This window comes from Cinclus cinclus, chromosome 4 (genome assembly GCF_963662255.1).
Source record: "Cinclus cinclus chromosome 4, bCinCin1.1, whole genome shotgun sequence".
In the NCBI taxonomy this organism is placed as follows: domain Eukaryota; kingdom Metazoa; phylum Chordata; class Aves; order Passeriformes; family Cinclidae; genus Cinclus; species Cinclus cinclus.
In genome coordinates this window covers 50,333,749-50,356,300 of record NC_085049.1, presented here as the reverse complement: position 1 = coordinate 50,356,300, position 22,552 = coordinate 50,333,749, and the positions used below count along the sequence as shown (strand labels likewise).

The following is a 22,552-nucleotide window of genomic DNA, read 5'->3' as shown; positions in this document are numbered from 1 at the left end:
CAGAAAAAAACTTTTGTAGTATTTCAGTCATATTTTTTTAATTTAGAAATTACATTTTCACAACTGCAAAGGCAAGGTTGAATAGCTTATCTGGCAGTACTAATGTGGGCTAACAAGAATTTTTTTGGTCTTATTGCTATTTTATTTTCTGTGAAGCTATGCAAATATTTTAGAGTCCTTTTTGTTTTTCTGTTCCCCTCTAAACAGTCAAACCAACTAAAATATATCAGTCACAAAATAAACAAAAGAGTATATTTAACCTCTGCCCTATAAGCTTTTCATTTCAACTGAGTATTAATAGGGTTTTAGTATAATGGACTTTTGAAATTACAGGCTATTTGGAATTAAGATACAAAGATCTATATTTGGAAAAATGTGATCTTGAAACCCTTCTGCCTTTGCTTCCTTTATGTTCTCCATTTTTCAAGATAAAGCATTCAAATTAAAAGAAAACAATCTGTGAAATGTTTGACAAATAACAGTGGGTCAAAAATGTCTCTTGCACACTACCATACTCAAGTATGTGCTTTTCCATTCATTCTCTGCCTATTACACATTCTGATTGAACACATCCCGCTGTCATGGATAGACTAGGTACTATTCCAAACTGTGCCTCAGATAAAAGTTTGGTGACCAAACTAATTCAATGCAACAGCTCAGCTGGAAAAGAGAGAAAGTGTCCATTGAAAAGCATTGGTAGAGAACGGCATGAAAATTGTAACTGGTAGTTAGCCATGTGGTCCATTTAATGGAATACAACTAAAACCCAGATACTACTGGTTTTGTCTGAAACTGTAACAGCTTTCCACCTGCCTTTGGTACCTAACACAACCTTTCCAGCTCTCCTTCCCAGGTGAAGTAGGAGTAGTTTACTCTTGGCATTTTCGAAGAATTGTACTTCCATATGCAAAGCCAATCCCATTGAGCCACTGAAGCTGACCAATAAACTGCTCTCTGCATTGTAACTCACTTGCGTATCCAAAAAAATTCATATATATGCACTGAACATTTTTCTTACATTTTGATATTGATACGATAAACATGAAAAAACTCAAATACATGCATCTGTCTTAATAATGACTACACCCAAAGATCTAACTTAAGTTACTGACACTCAAGTGACCTTCATTTAATTTTGGCCAGTATTTACTCCCTGATACAGCTACAATGTCTCCTGGTCTTTATCAGGTTGTGAACAATAGGACCTTGACCCCTTGGCATTGTGAGGGTGGTGCAAGCTTTATTTTGGACTGATTTCTTTGTGGATTGATGTGGTCACTCAAACAACTGAAACAAGAGGACCTAGCAAGGTCTCCAGTGACCTACCTGTAACAATACCATATAGATATGCCATATAATGGTATATCTACATATATATATTATCTATCTATCTATCTAGATATATATGAATATATCATATCATGGAGATGGCACTAAACATGAACCATAGGACTGACTGATCTGTTGTGAACACGGTGAGACTGTTCAGAGCTCTGAGACCATGTGAGATACCACACACCTAAGCCCACCTGTCTTGCATTGCAGTCCCACAGGCATGCTGATAGAGCACAGGCTGAAAAGAAAATATTCAGGCCCAAGGTGTGGGGCAATTACTGATATCACCCTTCAGATTTCTTCAGACAGCATTTTTTCAGAGCTGAATCCTTTCCTAGACTAAGAGTATTTTCACTGAATGAAATTCTCTTTTACTGTCCAATGCTGCACATATCCTCCAGAGAAGAGACAGCCTAAGGATGCTATTCCAGTCTGTTAGATGCAATTCCTCTTTGCTGCCTCAAAGGGACTGCTTCTTCCTGCACTGACTGCACAATTCCATGTTTCCTCTCTCTACTTGTACCAGCATTATCAGGAACACTAAAGAGAATACAAGAAAACTGTAAGGCAATCCTTCTAGCAGAGAAGTGTCTTAGATCAGTTCAAATTTGGGAGAACATATCTAAAAGGAAATTTTACAACTTTTCCATGACTAAGGTAGTCAAAAAAAATGTAATGTTATATACTGTAAAATAATGTAAAACAGATAATGAAATTACCGTGAGGCTTAAGAATTTTGTTTAAAACAAACTTATTTAGAACTTTACATTAATTTCAAATTAATGCAATCTGTATTATTTATAATATACCTAATTGAGTTACAAGTCACACCTCTTAGGGCTCCTTTTCAGAGTAAAATGCTACAGTACCATAACTGGGGCAGTATTTTGTCTATGTGAAAAACAGGCTCAAAAACACCATGACGTGCTTACACTTTATAGAGTGCCATGCAAGTGTTACATGAGCCGTCATTTAGTACTTCCCTAACTAACAAAGGAAACAGGAAGTCTGTGAGATGAAATCCCTTCTGTCCGAGAAAACAGTCAAGAAAGTCAACTCTTCAACAATTGTAAAATGCATTAAGAGCGTAAATCCATGTAGTACCTTCATTTTTTGACTGTTTAGTCTCAGTTAATTGCTGTTTCAGGATTCAGGGGAAAGTGGAGAGCATTGTTTTGGCTTTGGCTCTGTGTTTGCCCAATGGCTGAACACAATAAAACATATCCAATTACAAATATTCTTGGCAAAGACCCACAATTTCAGATATTCACTATCATTTCAAGATGTTCACACTGAGGTTGGCTGTGCTGTAGACATTAAGATCTCAGAAAGAAATCTCAGGCTAAAAGTCCCTCTCTTCCCCAGTTTCTGCAAAAATTCTTTTTAGTTGCCAGTACAACTGCATGTATTCAGGTTAGTTCATGTCTTAATGTATTACACAATTCCACTATTGACAGTTTCCCAGTCTTAAGTGAGTGGCTTTTCAGCACTTCTTAAAGCAAGAAGAAATTTAAGCCACACAGTAAGCTTCATGTTATCTCCTTTCATTTGCAAACTGCATTTTATGATATTCCACTGATCACTGCTGGGGAGAATTTACAAGTCAAGGACAGACTATAGTAAGCTAAGAGTAAGCCATGTCCACTTATCAAATGTAAAAAACCACAAACTTGACTGACAAAAAATAAGTAATTGGTCAAAAAAAAAATTTTTTGCACAAATTCTGATTTCAGTATTGTCTACCAGCTTTAATACTCAAAATTAAACTGTTTGTAGTTTGCAAAAGCACCAAGTCAGTAGATCCCAAAGACTATCAGACACACATCCAGGCCTTAGCTTTGTAAGCACTTCCTCCATTTAATCACCTTAAGCTAGTCCCTATGAAAGATCTTTTGCTAATCTACCCCAGCAAGAACAGGACACCAGAAAACCTGAAGAGTTTTGAGTTTTCTTTCTTAAAAACTCTAGAAATACATAAATACCTCTTTTAGGACTTTTTGCCATGGTAATGCTATTTGTAGCACTTATTGCCTTAAGCAGCAATCAACTGTGTTAATAATGACATTTTAAACACGTTTGCAAAGCAGTTACAAACAGCTGAAACATGTTCTGAGCTGAAGAGGCAGGAATTGTTCTCACTGCTTGAAAGAAAGAAGGCTACCAAGTATCAGAAAGGCCAGCTGCTCTAGGAGAGAGGACAGGGATGAATGCTCCATTCTGCCAAAAGAGGGTTCCCTGTTCATGTTAATTCAGTAAAATGATTAATAAAAGGGAAATCTTGTGATAGAAAGAATTTCTCCAAAATCTATGTGACCCTTAACGCTCTGTCTGTACAACACAGTCTATAGGAACAGAGTGAACTATGACAAAGAAAACCATCAGGAACTAAATACTGCTTTGGTATGTATCAAGACCAATTACTGCAGCCCTGTGCAGGGATCTCTAGACATCACCCTCTACAAGCACAAAGGAGCAGACTCACTTTCAGACGTTCTTGTCCTCATGGGGCACTTCAACCACACCAATATCTGGTGGGGGGATAACACAGCAGGGCATAAGCAACTCAGGAGGTTCCTGGAATGCATTGAGAACTTCCTTCCTATGAGATAGGGGAGCCAGTGCTCTCAATTCTTACCACTAATGAATGTTTGGTGGGGAACGTGAAACTCAAGGCGAAGCCCGGGCTGCAGTGACCATGAAATGGTGGAATTCAAGGTCCTTGGGGCAGCAAGGAGAGCACAAAGCAAACTCATTATCCTGGACTTCAGGAGACCAGACTTCTGGGATCAGCTTGACAGAATATCATGGCATAAAGCCCTGGAGGGAAAAGGGGCCCATGAAGGCTGGTTAATACCCAAGGGTTACCTTCTTCAAGCTTAAAGAGGAAGTCAGGCAAACAACCCATGAGGTCAGCATGGATGAACAATGACCTTGTGGCCAAACTGAACAACAGAAAAGAAGGCTACCAAGAGTGAAGGCAAGGACAGGTAGCCTGGGAGGAATACAGAGATGCCGTCTGAGCACCCAGGGATCAGATTAGGAAAGATAAAGGTCTCATAGGATTAAACTTGATTGACATCAAGAACAAGAATAAAAGCTTCTATAGCTACATGTGTGCACTCTCCAGAACAGGGGACTGGTTACACATCTTACGGAGAATTCTGAGATACTCAACAACTTTTTTACTGAGTCCTCAACTCCAAGTATTTCAGCCACACCACCTCAGCTGCAGGAGAGAAAGGCAGGGACTGACTAAATGAAGAACTGCTCACGCTCGCTGTAGCAGAAGATCAGGCTCAAGAACATCTTAGGAGCCTGAAGATGTACAAGTCCCTAAGACCTGATGAGATGTGTCTGTAGGTTCTGAAGGAATTGGCAGATGAAGTTGCTAAGCCACTACACAGCTTATCTGAAAAGTCAAGTCAAACTAGTGAAGTTCCCATGGAAAAAGTAAAACATAACCCATAACTCATTTTCAAAAAGGAAAAAAAATGAAGATCTGGGGAACTACAGGTCAGTAGATTTCACCTCAAAGCCTAAGATCATGCATCAGATCCTCCTGAAAACTATGGTAAGGCACACAGAAAATAAAGAGGTGATTGGTGATAGCCAACCTGGCTTCATTAACAGCGAATTGTGCCTTCAAATCTGGTGGCCTTCTATGAATGGGGTTACAGCACTGGTAGATAAGGAAAGAGCAACTGGCATCATTACCTGGACTTGTGCAAAACATTTCACATTGTCCCACATGACATCCTCGTCTCTAAACTGGAGACCACTTGGGGGATAAGGAATTCACTGAATGGCCGCACTAAAAGAATTGTGACCAGCAGGCTAAGAATGTTGGGGCTGTGCAGCCTGGCGAAATGAAGCCTCTGAGCAGACCTTAAAGCACCTTCCAGTACCTAAAGGGGACCTACAAGAGAGCTGGACAGGGACTTTCCACAGGGGCATGTAGTGACATGGCAAGGGGGAATACCTTTAAAATGAACGAGGATAGCTTTAGATTACATAAGGAAGAAATCCTTCGCTATGGTGGTGGTGAGATACTGGCACAGGCTGTCCAGAGAAGCTATGGATGCCCCATCCCTGGCAATGTTCAAAGCCAGGCTGGATGAGGCTTTCAGCAACCTGGCCTAGTGAAAGGTGTCCCTGTCCACAGCAGGGAGGGTGGAACTGGATGATCATGAACATCCCTTCTATGATTTTATGACCCATGGCCCACAGAGCAGTCCCATTAATTCTGAAGCTATAAGCAATATAACCATACCTGTGAAGCAGCACACTCATACTAAAAGACCTTTCTCTGCCCTCACAGAATGAGAATATTTTATCAGAAATTCAGTAGTCATGGTTTATGCCTCATTTTTACTGCTGAGGTGAAGAGATGTGTGAAGGGAATGGTCCTGTACCAAAAGGCAGAAAAAAGTATTTAATTTGCATCTAATTGTTTAATTGACAGACTCTTCCACACTAAAAAGAAACATCATGAATGGAAGAAATTATTTTGGCTCGTTTAATAGGAAACTTTAGTCCTTGAACAGCAATTCTTAACAATGAGTGGTGTAATGTTATTGATAAATGACTTTATTTTTTTGTAGAAAAACTATTTTACTATGTTGTATCACTGGAACTAATTTCTGACTCTTTTCATAAAGAAAAGAGTTTCTTGATTCTTGTTTCACAGGCAAAAACTTCACATCAATTTCACAAAAGAAAGAAGCAGAGGGGTTTCTTCACATTAATTATTGATAGGATTCAAGAACTTTATTTAAAATCAACAGCCAAAATACCTTAGTATCTGGATAATTATACCTGATGAATCTTCATCAGTGTAATATTTAGCAAAAGGCACACACTTACAAAAATTAGTATCAAGGCAGTCTAGGTGTTTTATATACTTCCACTGTTTATCCTGCCTCCACAATTGTCCAGACTGGAAAATGACTGGATTGTACCAGGGCTACCTTTTGATCTGAAACAGAGGTACTGGTGTGTATAAATGAAGCAGATGTGATGCTTATCATGAACCATTAGGTTTGGAAGAGTGTTTACATCCCACAGTACAGATTTAGCTTCAGTGATAAAAACCATGCAAGATTTTACCATACAAGACAAGCTACCAAATCCTGGCAGGGACTCCTAGAAACAGTGCCTCTAGCCCTCTATTTTCCTTTCCACTACTTTTATTATCATATAGAGATGAAATTATTTTTAATATTCTGATAAGCCTAGTAAAAGACTGGAGACTTGCAGTTTCTTGACTTCTGTATTTTAGAAAATATCTTTGCACATATAAAACAGAGACCCATATGGAAACAATTTTTTCTCATAGTTCTCTGGTTGTATTACACAGTGTCACTAAGTTTTAGCTGCTTTTTAAATATAACCTAAATATATTTATGCATTAAGACAATGACTGGCTTTTTTTTTTTTTTTGTGAATGACAAGGGCATTTTGGATTATTCTGGAAGTATGCCTCATATATGCTCACTCCCACCTTATATTCTTCCCAAGGCATCAGTTTTTGTCCACTGCCAGAGACAAACTAGACATTTGGTCTATATAGAACAGCTGCTCTTTTGTTCCTTTCTAAATAGAGCTTAAAAAACAAATTCCACATAACTTTCTGTTTGATTTTTGTTGTTTTTCAGAGCAAATGTTTAGGCTTCATCACATTTCTAGCTACATATTTTTTTTTTTTTTTAGAGAGGCATTTAACACATTCTCCAATATTGTGTAGATATAGTGCTGACTCCACCATGAAAACTGCAGGGTCAGAACCACTGTTAAGGGAGCAGTAACAATTTTCCTCTCAGTAGTATCAAAATAGCACTGGTTTTATGCTGCTGCAGATTTCAATATAGCTGGGAAATAAAAAATAATATTGTTTACATCAGCATAAAATCCAGTCTTCAGTATGCAGCCAGCTGAACATAAAATGAGAAGAAACATGAGCAAAAGTGAGCATTTACTTGAATCAGGTCTTTAGCAACCACAGAAATGTGCAGCTTGAACTAGTGTTGACAGACGTCTTTGTCTCAGGGCAACTTGCATTTGTCCACACCCTTCTTAGCAAAAGGCAACATATCTAAAATCAGACCTCTTGACACAAACTTTCTATGCTTATTGGTTTTGAAGCAAACAGTGACCAAATCTACACTAAGAGAGTTTAATCAATGATCTTGTGAACTGATTATTACACAAACAATCCACTATTGCTTCTCGGTAACAAGAAGAAAGATATATTTATATTTCTAGCTGAGATGAACACAGCTTGTTAGTGCCTATTCATACAGAAAAGCAAACAGGTTACTACATTTGCTAGATGTGATTTGCTAACTACAGAACTAAATAGAATCCTTTTAAAATACAGCACACTTCAAGCACAATTCCTTTCTTAATGCTGTCAGGATGATTCCAACATCACTTGAATTTACTTGCTTATTTGGTTGTGCCTGTTTCTCCTAGCTCATGCTTTGATGTGCTTGGAAAATTTTAAGTGATTTTACATTTTGACTACAGCTTTTAAACATTACTTTACCAAAGACTGCAACAACATTTGCCTTAAGTATTTTACATGCTTGCCACTTTCCCTTTGATTGTACTTAATTTGCTAACAATCTGTCTAGTACTCCCTTAGTGCCTCCTGTGCACAACTTGTTCTCACAACATGGTTGTGATCTTTGCACATTCAAATTCCATGCCTAATGCTATGTTGCCATCTGTTGACCAGTTGGGCAGCTGTAGGACTAAGAGTAAGACAAGATACCCAAGAACACAAATAAAATCTCCAAAAGATTTTACATCTTGACTTTATATTTACTTATTTTTCTCTATCTAACCAAGTGATTTAAAATCTTAATGTATTTCCTTAACATTTACTAATCTTAGGGTATTAAGTCTTCAAATATAATATTCATACAGCAATATAAGACATAAATCAACTCAATGGCTCAAACATTGCATTGTGGTGCTGACTTAAGAATTTATATGGATATAACAATTTCATATAGTCACTAATTAGTGACTCACCTTTGAATCATCCAGTTCCAGCTTTTTCAGAGACCGTCTGACATAATCTACGAAGGAAGATGATTTGGAGAAGGTTTTTCCAACATGTCGATCACTGCAAATACAGGACTGAGGTGTAGGCTTTTATACATCCAACAACAGAAATTCAAGTATTTTTAACAGGAGAAATAAATCAGTTAGATGGCTAACTACTGCCAAGTTAGTAAAAACTTTCTTTATTCCCCCTTCCACTTAAAACAATCTAGCTAATACTTGAAGCAATTTCTAGACTTTGCAAGTGTATAATTGTATTATGGTTATGATACAGCTATTATTTTACCTAAAAATTTGAGAGATAGTTGAAGTTTCTTTCTAATTTCTTCACTCATATTTTTTATTTCCTTTTATGAATGACAAAATTATTATTTCCACTGACACACATTTCCTTCTATACTTCCATATTACTTCCATAATCTACAACAATGCTGCTGTAATTTATTTAACACCAACCACTGGACTGAGCAAATGCCACTTTGCTGGAAAAAATGCCTGGTGTTCTTATCCTTTCATTTTTTATTTAAATGATGCCAGAATTCTGTCCTGTTCATTTCAAGCCACATGAAAATGTGTGATTTAAAAAAAAAATATGTTAAAATAATGCACGTAAGCTTAAAAAAACATACAGGAAGAATGAATCCTAGCAGACCATTCATGTTTGTTCTCTCCTCTGTGCTTAAAATATCTTGGAGAAATAACAAACAAAGTTTTCCTTTAGTCTGAATTCACTGTCTTGACTTATCTAACATTATTTGTCTTTTAGGTGTGCACTGTAAGAGTTAAATATTCAGTTACTGAACTACTTAACAAGAAATACACTCTCCCCACACCCTCCCAGTAAAAACTGAAGAGAAGCATCTTTGTTTAAAATTTTTCTCCCCCTTTATTATTAGTAAAATCTATCTCCTTATCTAAAACCCAGAACTAACATCTGAGGTCAAAAGGCAGATTTAAAAAGATTTCACTCAGTGGCAGTTCTAATACTGTTCAGCTGTCAAGGACCCTCACTCATTGAAAATAATATGTGTTGTCATATTTAATATTCAGATGCACCTAAACATTTAAGCTGATGCAGTCTGAAAAATCAGTTAATGATTATGTTTGTTATGTCACTCCTAGGTAGACCGGCATTTAATATCATGCTTAGAAAAAAAAATAGGGGTGAGACAGGTCTTTCCAAGATAGCTATTCTGTTCATTACAGACATACAATCTTCCAATTCCAGTACAATACAGACATATTCTTCCAAATTATACTTCCTTCCAAAAAATAAAAAATCTACTTCACAGTTTTTCTTTACAATTCAGAAGTCATGACTTTTAGTGTGATATTTTATGCAATTTAAAAATAAAGAAGCATTTCTTCTTTCAGGAATTTGACTTTCTGAAGGGTAAGCTGTCTGACTCCACATCTCACAAAAGTTTTAAGGGTATTTGCATTAGCACTTATTTTAGACCAGGAGTATACTTTTGAAGTTAATTTTATAGTTTCTCCACCTCTCATGCCTTGGCTCACACCATGAAATACTATCAGAGCTCAAAAAACAGGTTATTTTCAAACTAAATTAAACTGGAAGGTGTGCTTCTGGATGTGCTCCAAGTGCTAATAGGCACACATCCCACAGAATAAGATAAAATCTAATCCAACTGCAACCCCAGAAGAGTGTAATGTAGATGTCAGGTCCTCAGCAGCAGCTCTCCAAATCCCACTCCTACAAGGAAGCAGCACTTGCCAGTGTAGGCTCAGGCAGCCAGTAGCTCTTTAGAGCCATGATGGCCATCGAGCTGTCAGCAGTTTTTCTCAGGACAAACAGAAATGCCTTTTTCCTTCTGCAGTATCAAAGCTGCCAGGACCTTCGCATGACAGGGCAGCTCAGGACTCAGTTGACTTTTCAGTGCTTTTGCGGAGTATTCTCAGGTGTAAAGATGTGCTCTACCCATGTAACCAGTACCAAAGAGGGCCTATTTCAGCTACGGGTAAAGGAAGGGCAATACATTTGTGAAGTGGATTTAGGATGAAAAAATGTATCTTGCATTTTAATACCGACGTATATATACAACCTGATGAGACCGATTCCTACATTCTTCTGCTTTCCAAAACATACTTTCTCTACAACACAGGTGGAAGAGAATCAGATCAATCTTTGGTTGGTATTCTATAAATTCAGAGCTTCCTACCTCTTGGTGACACCATAAATTTCTTCTATAATAACCTGAAGAACAGCTCGATAAAACAATGATTCTGTAGGCAGCTGCAAAAAAAATTTACAACAGCAGGGATTTAAAACTGGCACTGAAATTAAGATCAGAGTAACAAAACCAGTACTGGCTACCTTAACTATTTATTGAGTTGTATACTTTACGATCAGTTGTACCAGATTTAAGACGACAATTTATTAATGTTCTTGCATCCAGTTAAAATTATATTTTAAAGTCAGATTCTAACATAACCATAAATAAAAGAAAAAAAATACAAACTCATACTCTCTTGATGTAAAGAAAGACAACAGAAGAAAACAAATTGTTCATTATCTGAATTCTAACATGCAAAATAAATAACAATTATCTAAGTTGTTTTGAAGAAAAAAGGAGCAATTACCTCGCTGAATCATCTGTGGTCAGATGTTGTCTGAACCACACAGAAAGCACTATGCTTAAAAAAAAAACAAAAAACAAAAAACAACTAAAATCTTCATATATTTGGCTATGGAAAATCTGTTTGCATAAAGCCAGTTATTTAACCAGATTGCCAATTTAAAAAATTAAAAATTCAGAAAAAGACTGCTGGGATCAGTGGGCTTATTGAATATGGAAAGAAGTCTCTCAGCCTGGACTTTTAAATACTTCCACAGTTGCTGCCCATCATTCCTTAAGGATAACTTGCTCAACAATAATTCAAAATACTCACAGGGAAAAAATATACAGGGATTAAAAATGAGAATGACAATGTTTCTAACAGGTTCAAGCTCTTGTCATAACAGTATCTATTTCTACATAAGTTGATAAAACATTGGGATAGAGTGATCCAAACCAGAGATATCAGAAGGACATTTGCACTGAATTTATGTATTAGCTGAAAGATAACAAAGGAAGTTAGGAAGGGTAGTTTAATGCCTTAAATTTTAAGCTGTGCTTTTTTTCCTCAGGCTCTTAATTTTTCAAAAGAAAACAGATTCACTAAATACAACCACAGCAATAAAAACGTGATTTCATGATGACACATGCTATCTATCAGGATTTGATATAGTGTAGGCCAGTATTTCAGATTCCAGATATGCAGAAGTTCAATAAAAGGCCATGGATTAAGAACATTCAAGGGGGAAAACACATTTTATCTTGGAATGGCTAAAATAAACAATATTACTTACCATTTGGCCAACTGCAACTCGCTCCAAAGCCTTTAAGAGTCAAGGAATTAAATTGCTGATATGTTTATTCTTTATCATAACATTTTATAAACACATTATATAAAAGTCAGAGGAGATGACATTTTGAAAGATTAATGGTGTGACATAACATGAGCTTGCACACTTTAAAGTGTTAATACCTTTAGGCACTCATAAGCAACTACTCCTGTTATTTTGGTTTATTTACAGGAGAGGCAATGACATCCAACTGTGTGGAAATAGGTACATAGAAAATTTGCTTGTTTTTCTTCCACAGGAGAACTCTTTGCCTTTTGTGAATATTCAAACAAGTTTTTAACTGCCAAATTTCTGTGATTTCTGAGAAATTTAAAATAGATATATATAGCATGATCAGTACTCTCTTGGGGGTAATTTGCTTATAAAATTTATCTTCCTACCACTGCTGCAAAACAGCCCAACCTTTTTCTTTCCAAAAGAAATGGAAGAGGAAACAGCTAATATGTCAGCTGAGGAAGGACTGGTATTGTATGACACTGACATGAAAAAGAGAAAAGGCAAATCCCTTTAGAAAGCACTTTTCTTTTGCTTAGTTTTACAGTTACATCTCTAAAATGAACAAATTTTTCTTCTACTTTGCCAAGGGTAACACATTTAAGCCTTATGGATCCTAAGCAACTGTCATCCTGTATTTTCTCCTGATAGCATTTAATTATCATGGTAGTTCAAGTTTACATAACCTCAATACATTAGTCCACACTGAGTCTTTAGTCTATACTCTTCTGAGGTACAGAGCTAGCAGCAGAGCCTAGCCAGAACCTGATGTGATTTATCTGGATACCATAAATAAAAAAAAAATAAGAGGGAAGGAATAGTGGTCTTCTAAATGAAACGGCGGGCAAAATTTTCAGTACTTATCTGTTTTTTTCAAATTAGACAACAGATCATCATCCTATCTAGATGAGGCTAAGTCTCTAAAAGTACTTCATCTCTTGGTGCAATGTTAAAAAATACTTCCAGACTCTTAAGCCACATGGAATTTAGAGTCCTCTAGTATTTGGAATAGGCAGGGCTGTTCAGGTTTTAAAGAGCTAGAACATTCAATATTATGAATCATGAAGGCATTGGGGGAGTTACTGATTGCAATCCTACAACTACCTTGTTTCTCCCTAAGTTCTTGGCCAAGAACTATTATCCTAAGGGGTTACCTTGTTTAGGTTTCTGCAAAGTTTTGGCCTTTCTGTCCACTCTTAAAATACATTTCTGTCAATACTCATTTTTTCATGCCTTCAGCAAGTATAAAATATATCAAGCTGGAAGGTCAATACTATTTTTTTAGATATAATTCATTATGCTTACAACATTAATGATGTTATTCTGTAGACTCTTGGATTAGTCATGGCTTCAGGATCAGAAGCCAAAAACAATGAATCCTGTAACATCTGGACAAAGTTCTCTGTAAGAGAAAGGAAGGAAAGGAAAGAAAGGAAGGGGAATCATACCAAGCAGGCTGACATCCTAGCATTGCGACCACAGCACCAGCCTTTGTCCTTCAAGTACTGACACATGGGAAATCCCCAGACTTGGTCGTGGCATTCTGCAACATGGGAAAAAAAGGGGAAAAAAGGTGAAAAAAGGTGCAGCTTTTCCTCTTGCAGAATACACAATGGATTGAGCAAGATGAACAGTCAGTAATGTAGCAGAAACACTTAACTGTTCTCATCCAGTACCAAAACTTGTGATGGCGCTACAAAAAACATGTTTTCCCTGTAACAGATGTTTTTGGTTTATGCTGAATTTCTGATAATTTCACATTTTCCAAAACAATTTTAAGTGAGTGTCCTTTACATAAATCCACTGAAAAAACAGCCAAACGGACAAGAGAAAAGTTTGCACACACTCAAATACCTACACCATGCCACAAATCACAAGGTGTAGGACAAGCAGTCATTCCATGCAGCAGGGCTTCAGCACCACTTCTCATCATCTTCTTATTCTATCCCAAACATCTTTCAAACATCCCACAGAACAATGTGTACTTGTTTATTCCACTTCTGAAAGACCATACTGCTGTGAGGCATAATGTTTGTTTTCCAGAGAAGAGCAGCTGCATAGGCTCTTGCTTGTTTCTTCAAACCACCAAGAAGCATTTGCATCACAATCTGTGCTCAGTTTCAGTATCATTTGTATTTTGAATAACAAGATAATTATTCATGTTTAACGCCAATGCAAATGTGGGAAAACTGAAGCAAAGAGATTACTTTATAGATTTTCTTAATATTCAGATCTAAACGTACACAAACTCTAAATGTTTAGAGTTTTCATTAACACATTGTTGGCTCATTTTTTAGAAGGGTGAATAAGAATTACTGCTTTCTTTAAAAAAACCCCACCAATTGGCTGAGATCCTGGCTTTTTAGCACAGGAAAGTGACGGGGGCATATTTCAGAATGAATCATGTAATGGGGTTAAAAAGAGGGGACAGAAGAAAATTTACTAACAGAGTTACATACATGTAAGTAGAATTCATTCCATAAAAGTTAAGCAAAGAAAAAGCAAAAACTATAAAGAACCCTTCCCACAGCTTGTAACAGCCTTTGGCTGTCTGGAAGGAGTGCCCAGTCTCAGCTGACCACTAGAGAGTAACAGCAAGCAAGAATCCTCTGCAGGCAACCTCAAACTTTGCTGTCCTTTTAGCCCTGAAGAATGCCAGAGGCTCTTAGGGGCTGAATACTGATTTAAGACCATGATTTAAGAATAGGATTTCAATAATAGATTAATAGCAGAAGGAGAAAGAAAATTCTTTAGAAATAAAGATTAAATTTCACCAAACAAATTGCAATTGGTTTCAGCACTAGGAATGTACTAAGAAATTTTAAGTGCCTCATGACAAGCTCTAAAATATTAATTAACTTCAAGTCTAATTATGGAGTACATGGAATACATGGATATTTCTACTGCAGGGATGGCAGTAAGAACTTATTAAATATATTTATTTTTCAAAGAAAACAATTACTGTAATGGTTTCTATTGTATGATTCTCACTAATGTCTTTCAAATATGTATGTTAAAATATTTGAACATAAAAATTTGCAAACTGAGTTAGAAAGATTAAATCCTTGATCTTTTCAAGCAAATCCCTTTCAATTTATAACCTGTTCTCCAAGCAAACTAATCATTCATTCAAGTTAAAGTTACTACCCTGTCACCTACAACTCAGTATCTGTGCACTGTACTCATGCATAATTCTGATAATCTTTGAAAAAGATTATCAGTTAAAGCAGCATCTTATTTTAAATTATTGAAACCGAAAAGTAGGAGAAAAAGAGAGGGAAACTAATGCTTTAAGTTAGAAAGGATTTTTTTTGTATAAATCAAAAGTTAACCACACATCTACAGTACTGCTTTAAGTTCTATTTATTTTTTCACATCTGGTCTGCTCTCAAGCACACATTTAAAAATTTTAGGATTAATATATTGCTAAAAAGTTAATATATTTACAAGCTACATTTTAAAAAACTAGGAGTTCTTTTCATGCCTGCAACTATTTCAGATATACTTAATATTATATAGCTCACTAAATACCTTATTGTGCTTCTATCTAACAACATAACAGCTGTTCTAAACAGTAAAAATCACAAAAAATATTCAAGAAACATTTTAAGTACATTTTAAGTATTCCATGGAACATTTCACAGTAAACAGCTCAAGTGTTCAACAGCACATGAAGCAATCTTTTTATAATTCAGTACAGAGTATCCAATCAGACAGAATTCCTTCTATGGACAGTTAATAAAATGGGGAATTTTAGGTAATCATGCAATGAGCTGAACTGAAGCTATACTGGTGTTTAATATCAGAAGACATTAGTTAAATAGCAAGGACTTTAACCTAACTTCTAAAAAAGACTGAATCACACATTTAATAAAATGCTGCAAGTATCGCAACAAAACATCAGTTTTTTTATTGATATGGTATTTATAAGAAGTATATAAGGCAATACAAGTAAGATAAAGGTAAAATCCTTTTCACAGTTGCTAACTCTGTATGTGCACAAATAATGACAAAGAAGTTCAAGAGAATGGGACAAGCTTCTTCAATACCTTTAATATTAGGCTGTCCATAGATTTTCATCTCTAAGAATAATACTACAATTTTTAGTGTGCTAATATTCAAATTTTACTTCACAAAGCTTTACAGTAAAATATGGTCTTTGTAAAACAACAGACCCAACAAGCTTTAATGCTACTGGGAAAAACAAGCCTGACTTAAGTTCCATTGGAATGAGCCAGATCAGAAAGGTGTGGAGGCAGTAATTTTGGTGCAGCATCATGTTGCCCTTGGTGTGCCTTTTCCAGCCCTGGTGTCCCTGGAGCTGAAGGCTTTGTGGAATCTCCAAATCCCAACCCTAAACCTAACGGCTGCTTTTGGCTGTAATTCAATGGACTGAAATGGCATTTTTGCTTCTGAGATTTTTCAGTGGAAATTAATCTTTATTACCCTCATTTTTTTCACCCTTCTTTGTCTCTTAGTATGTACTGTGAACTTCATCAAGTAGTACTAAAACACCAATAACCTTTTCCAGGTTCTCCACAGCCTCTATCCTCCACAACATTGTAGATTTTCAGTCTACTTCTGTTATTCCAAACAAAACCAATAACTACTAAACTGCCTTTTTCCTTCATGGTGAAAGACTAAACCTTCCATGGCCATGTAATTTACTGTTCCTTGCGTTAGTATTTTTCAAAAAAAGTCCCCTGACTAAGCAGGATTTTGCTGGGGAAAGCAGGGGGCAGTGGGGAAGAAAAATGTTCTCTAATTCCAGGAAAGAGAATCAGCTGCCACCAAAATAATTTCTAAAACCCAAACCTAGAGTATGTTTTAATTATGTGCATTAAAACTCTGGCATTCTCAGTTCTAACCTCAAACTTTGTACACACTGAGAAAAATACAAATGTAAGATGGTTCCAGGTTTTAATATATTCTTGCTACATTTATGAATGAAAAATACCATAATAACATAATAATTTCATTTAACATCTGTAAAGCTTACCTTGTTAGTATTTTTTCAAGTTTCATTTTTTTTTTTCAGAATCAATTTTTATAGAAAACATCTGGAGTTTAGTGACCAGTTAACTGTGTCACAAATACATGGATAGGTTCCCTATGCAGCAGTATCTAAAGATGCCTTGGGAAGGAAATTAAGCTTTTTGATCTGTTGGTTGGAAGTGTTTTCCTGTGTTGCCATGGTATCAGTGGTAGCTATTTTAAGACATTGGCTGTGGCATATCTTTGAAAATATACCTAGGTGACACATAAATAATCTGTACTCTAATACCCTGAAACAGTGAGTAATCTTTCATATTTGAGTGGAATCAAGTGATACAAAGCCATTATGTTTTTTAAGTAGCCCTTTGGAAAATTCAGTTTCAGAGTATTTGTCCACTGAATCCACCTTACTCAAGGCTTTCCCAGGTTCCACAAGTCTGATAAAATTCTGTATGTGGATTTTGACTATCCTTTGCAACCCTTCTGACTCTCTTAATAATGTTCAATAGTGTACAATAGCCAAAGTTTAGTCAGCAAAAGCTTTGCTGACTTCTTCCAGAGTGCCTTATTAAGAAGCTACTTTCCACAACTTTCTGGAGGGCTTTAGAATTACTCTACCTAGCAGTGACCTGACTTTGGAAGTCCTTACACAGTCTGGACTTCAAGATTTGTAGTATTTAAGCCAACCTCAAAAAGAGCTTTTATCAGATAGCTATCACTGAATGTATCTATACAAATACACCTATCTTTGATTTCAAATTACAGAACCAAAGAATAAGATGAGTTGGAAGGGACCCAAAGGATCACCAAGATCACCTTTTAGCTCTGCACAGCACCATCCCCAAGGACCATACCATGTGCTCAACAGCATTGCCCAAATACTCCTTGAACTCTGTCAGGCTTTGTGCTATGACCACATGTGCTGAAAACTGCACATGATCCGAAGTATTGAAACCTTCCCCACAGGGGAGGTACCTGGGCATTCCCACCTGAACCTGAGCATGTATTAACCCTTAAAGTGTTTGTTTCATGGCCTTCCCCAGCTTTGACAGATCAAGACTGTGAAAATCTCTTCAAACAATGGACATCTGAAGTGCACAGTGCTCTTAAAGTGCAAAAATAACGGGTGGTGATATCTTTCCTCTCTGCTAGCTACTCTTATAATTTCATTCTCTTCCTTATGCATTTTCTTCAGTGATATTTTCATGCTTTTATAATGTCATATTACTATAGATAATAGCCAAAATGGTTACATTTTCATTTCAATTATACATTTCATTACATGATACATTTCAATTGCAACCAGATTGTTCTAAAGTATTTATACCTACACACACACACACACACACATACACACACATTTGTATGTATGTACACATGCCTGTCATTCATTTCACTCTAATGTGCCCCAAGGGATATATTAAAAAGAACCTCAGGTACCCCATCTCTGTGGTGGGTCTTAACAGTAGCTCCAGAGCAAAAACAATATTCATGTGTTTTTTTCCTAAAAACAGAGGATATAATACTGGAGAATTTCACTGGTTTCTATACTGGTACTGATGTATTTGGTGGTAAGGAGGACGGAAATAAGAGGATCAGAACATAGAAATCCAAATTCATTTTCAAGGAAAGTAAAATCTTCTTAAAAATATGCTAAATTTTCAGTTCCTCACCGTTAAGGGATAATCATAGATCAGCTGGTACATTGCCCCAAAAATGTGTTAGCTGAATGTATGATAAAACAGCTCCCAAAAATCCTAAGAATATCTCCTGAACAGAGGCACAGAGTTTGTTTTAACATAAAAATCATTAGCAAACTGTTTTTTTCCCAGAAAAACTGACATAATGGCTCACTATGTAAACAGGTTTATGCAAAATGTCTCTAATAAACAGTAGAATCCTTTCTACTCTGATGTAATTGACTACCCAATACAGTAACAGAGAAGAAAACACCCAAAGGAATCAATTATACTAATGGCTACGTATATTTTATCCATACAAGAATCTCTATATAAACAGACAATTCTCCTTAGAGAGAGCCAAAGTAAAACTACTTCAAAATTTCCAAGAGCTGTCATATTATTTCTTATTAACTGAAACTTAGATTTTTGTACTGCTTATAACAGCAGTGAAATTTAAAGACAGGTGTTAAAAGACATTGGCTTCAACTTTTTGACATTACACAGCACGTCTTAGTTGTTTTAGCTACTAATAAATCAAAGCAAAGGCTTTAATGATCTTAACAGTTCAAAATTATTCCCAGTGTAATTGGAAATGTGGTCCCATTACAAAAATTTCTAGATGAATTCAGTTTATTTATAGACACATAGATGGACACTGTCTATTGACTGCATTATTATTCAAGACTGTGACTGCTGGGACCTACTTTCATCAGAAATGCTCCCAAAGTATTCACAGCAGGTCCAACAGCAAACTGAGTCAGCCAGACTTGCAATATTTGTACTATTTTTAGAGTATGTGAGAAATGCAATGCAGTATTCCCTGAAGTCATCTCAGAAACAAACAAAAAAAAAACCCAACAACCCCAAACCTGTGATAACCAAGGTAATTCAGCAGCCCAACAAAACACCATAGTAATATTTTGTTGATATTTTGTCAACTCAATACCTCAAACTTATATACACTGTGTTCATCATAATAGGTAGATTTTATTCCTATGAATATCAGTTAATTCCAGTTAATATGAAGTGGAAAAGTAATTTTTCACTGGTCGCAAACAAGGTCGTTCTTGGTATTAAACCTTAAGTGCCAAAGAACATACTGTCCAGCTATACCAAATTATGGCAACCGTAAGTCCATTGCAGTGCCTCTGTGAGCTGGCTCCTCTGCTTCAACTGTGCTTATGAGAAAAGCCTTCTGAGCTTACATTAAAGAAACAGCAAAGATGGAAAATGTGCTACTCTGGGGGCAAGAGCTTTGAGGTGGACTTGCCACATCCTTGACTTTAAGGGTGCACGCCTCAAGAAAATTAAAAGCTTTTAAAGAGGATAAATCATATTTTAAAAACAGATTTTTAAAAACTTTGAGACTATTCAGTCAAGATAAAATAACTGTGGAATGCTTTATCCCACTGTGTCCTTGCAGGCAAGCCCTTGCTTACTGGACTCATTTCAAATGAGTAAGTAATTTTCTGTGTTGCAGCAAATTCTGCCCAATTCTCTTTGCTTCTTAGGAAGATCTATCCATCACTGCAGAGATACAGCTCTAAACCTGCTTCCTAATATCCAAATTAGTCCCTCCACATAAAGGATCTTCATGTCTCTGCAATCTCTGATTGATGGCTAGAATAGCCAGTAGCCTTCCTGAGTTCAGTGTCAGAGCCTGGGCAAGTGAAGAACTATCTACAGTAGAAGTTACATTGGCTGAAGTATCACACAAGCCGGCTGGAGATACAGAATTGCATGTGGCCAGATGGGATGCATTTCAGCATCACAAAACTCACTGGTGTCCCATGAAGACCATACTCTATCATCTTTGAGAGGTCATGTCCATCCTGATTACAGGAAACAGCTGAAAACCACACTCATCACCTTCACTTAGCTAGTCTCAACAAGTTTAGGGAGCACATTCTCCTGGAAATCATGCCCAGGCCCATGAAGAACAAGAAGAAGGTTGACACTAGCTGGCAGGAATTCATCAGGCTCTAACTACGCCTTCTGTCACGGCAGCGACTGGCTCCATGAACTAGGGGACAGCAGAGTCATAATTTATTGTGATTTTATGAAGTCTTTCAGAAAGGTTCCCTTAGTATCTTCATAGACAAATGGAAAGATATAACTCAGGTGGTAGAAAACTGATAGTAATCTGAAGCTTGACAGTGAAGACTGCATATTAAGGGATGTGATTATTCTCCCTTTTTAGCACTTGTGAGAGTATCTGGAGTGCTTCTTTGGGCTCTTCAGCCCACCACAATGACTGAAATAAATTTATTGGTGGCAAGAGTACTAAAGCGCTGCAGAGAAGGTCAAGAAGGGATCTAACTGCTGTTTTCAACTACCTAAAGGAAAGAGAACAAAAAAGATTAAGCTGAATTATTTTTGGCAGTGCAAAATGAAAAAGACAATAGATAATGCAAAATAGCTGCAAATTCTGAATAGATATGAGAAAAAGAACTTCATGTTGAGGGCAAAAATTGAAATGGGCTACTGAATCACTGCCCTTGGAGATACTCAAAACATGAATGGACAAGGCCCTGACTTAAATGATCAAGTTGGCCCTGCCTTGTGCCACGATCTAGTTCAGATGGCCTCTAGAAGTTACTTGCTATTTAAATGCTATGATTTGGTCCATCCTGGAAGCAGTATTAAAATCCACTTGCTTCCAACAGCTGCAAGAGGAGCTTGTTTATTGCTTGTACAAGTGGATTGTTGGATCAATACCATCTGATTACTGGTAGACCTCCCTAGTATCCTCTAGAATGCTTTGTCAGTTTGAAGTCCATGCATAGGAAATGCAGACACAAGATACAGGCCAAATTCTTTCCCATTTTCCCTTTGAAAAATATCATAACTCTTACACACTATCAGTCCTTGTTCTCTTAGCCCTCCACTGCACATTTAAGAACAAGCCATATGGTAGATGACTTAGTAAGGGAATACAACAGCATTATACATTTTAGAATATGCACTCTTATAGTAATAGTAAAAAAATTATTATTTTGAGCATTATTAGAACAATATATGTATTATTTCCCCCCCAAAAAAGAATACTGTAATTTCCCTTTTTTCTGTCCAAATGTTCTCCTTTGAGAATAATTTTTTCCTTCAAGAAGAGAAAAATCAAACAGCTAGAAATTCCAACATGCAATTTGACTTCATTTCCATACTGCTATGAAACTGCAGTATCTTGTCCAACCACGCACATATATCTGTTTGTTTGAACTTTGAAAAGGTTATCATGCCTGATCCTTTGGTAAGTCTCTGGGTTTATGCACTGGTCTGCAAAAAGTAATCCTATATGACTAGCAAAAGGAAGTTGTGTCCTCTTTCAAATAATAAGAAACAACCAAATGTTTCAGACAGTCAGACTTAATGACAAGTACCTGACAAGTTCTTAACTTCTTAAAACTCTGATATAAAAGTAATTGTGTTTTTTTCTCTTACTGCATTTCTGTAGCACAGAAATTCCAATTGTATTTTCCTTTCCTTTGCTTTTGGAGTGAGCTGAAGTACTTTGAAATTACTAAGACCAATACATTGAAAAAAACTCTTAAAATAGTTGCAGAGCAAATTAAAAACAACATGAAAAGATTATTAAAGCAAGCAAGAGCTAGCATGTCTCATGGTCAGTGTGGAGCTGTGCCATAGCTGCCTAAGGAGCTATAGGAGCTATATAAACTATATAAGGAGCTACAGCTATATAAGGAGTTCTGTTGAAGAGCAATACCTGGGCCTTTGTGTCTGTGAAGTTCCCTGAAAGAGCTGAAGTAAATCTTGCCAAGTCACCCCTTTCTCAGATTTACTGATAAGATGATCAGGTCTTAGGATGTCAGCAGATGGTCATTCAAACAGCTCAGCTATGTATCACTTAGCTCCTTAGGTCTTTTTAATTATACAGAATTTCAAGTAAAAATACCAGCTTTCTCCCAAAAAATGACACCTCCCCCCCATTTGTAGGAAAATTTGCCTATATTCTGAATCCACAAATAATTTTCAGGTTATCTTCCCAAGAAAAACTTATATATGTACTGTTTCATGATGGGCTGAACAGGCA

The 22,552-nt window shown here is 36.5% G+C and overlaps 1 protein-coding gene across 1 annotated transcript in view; it reads right to left on the bottom strand.

The window, feature by feature from the left end:
- The window catches only part of METTL25 (methyltransferase like 25), a 44,465-nt gene that overhangs the window by 5,766 nt on the left and 16,147 nt on the right, over window positions 1-22,552 (bottom strand). The window contains exons 6-9 of the mRNA XM_062492512.1: window positions 13,273-13,367; window positions 11,774-11,803; window positions 10,584-10,657; window positions 8,371-8,464 (exon numbers count right to left, since the gene is read on the bottom strand). Coding sequence (XP_062348496.1) covers window positions 8,371-8,464; window positions 10,584-10,657; window positions 11,774-11,803; window positions 13,273-13,367 — 293 coding nt within the window. The remainder of the gene's footprint in view (window positions 1-8,370; window positions 8,465-10,583; window positions 10,658-11,773; window positions 11,804-13,272; window positions 13,368-22,552) is intronic.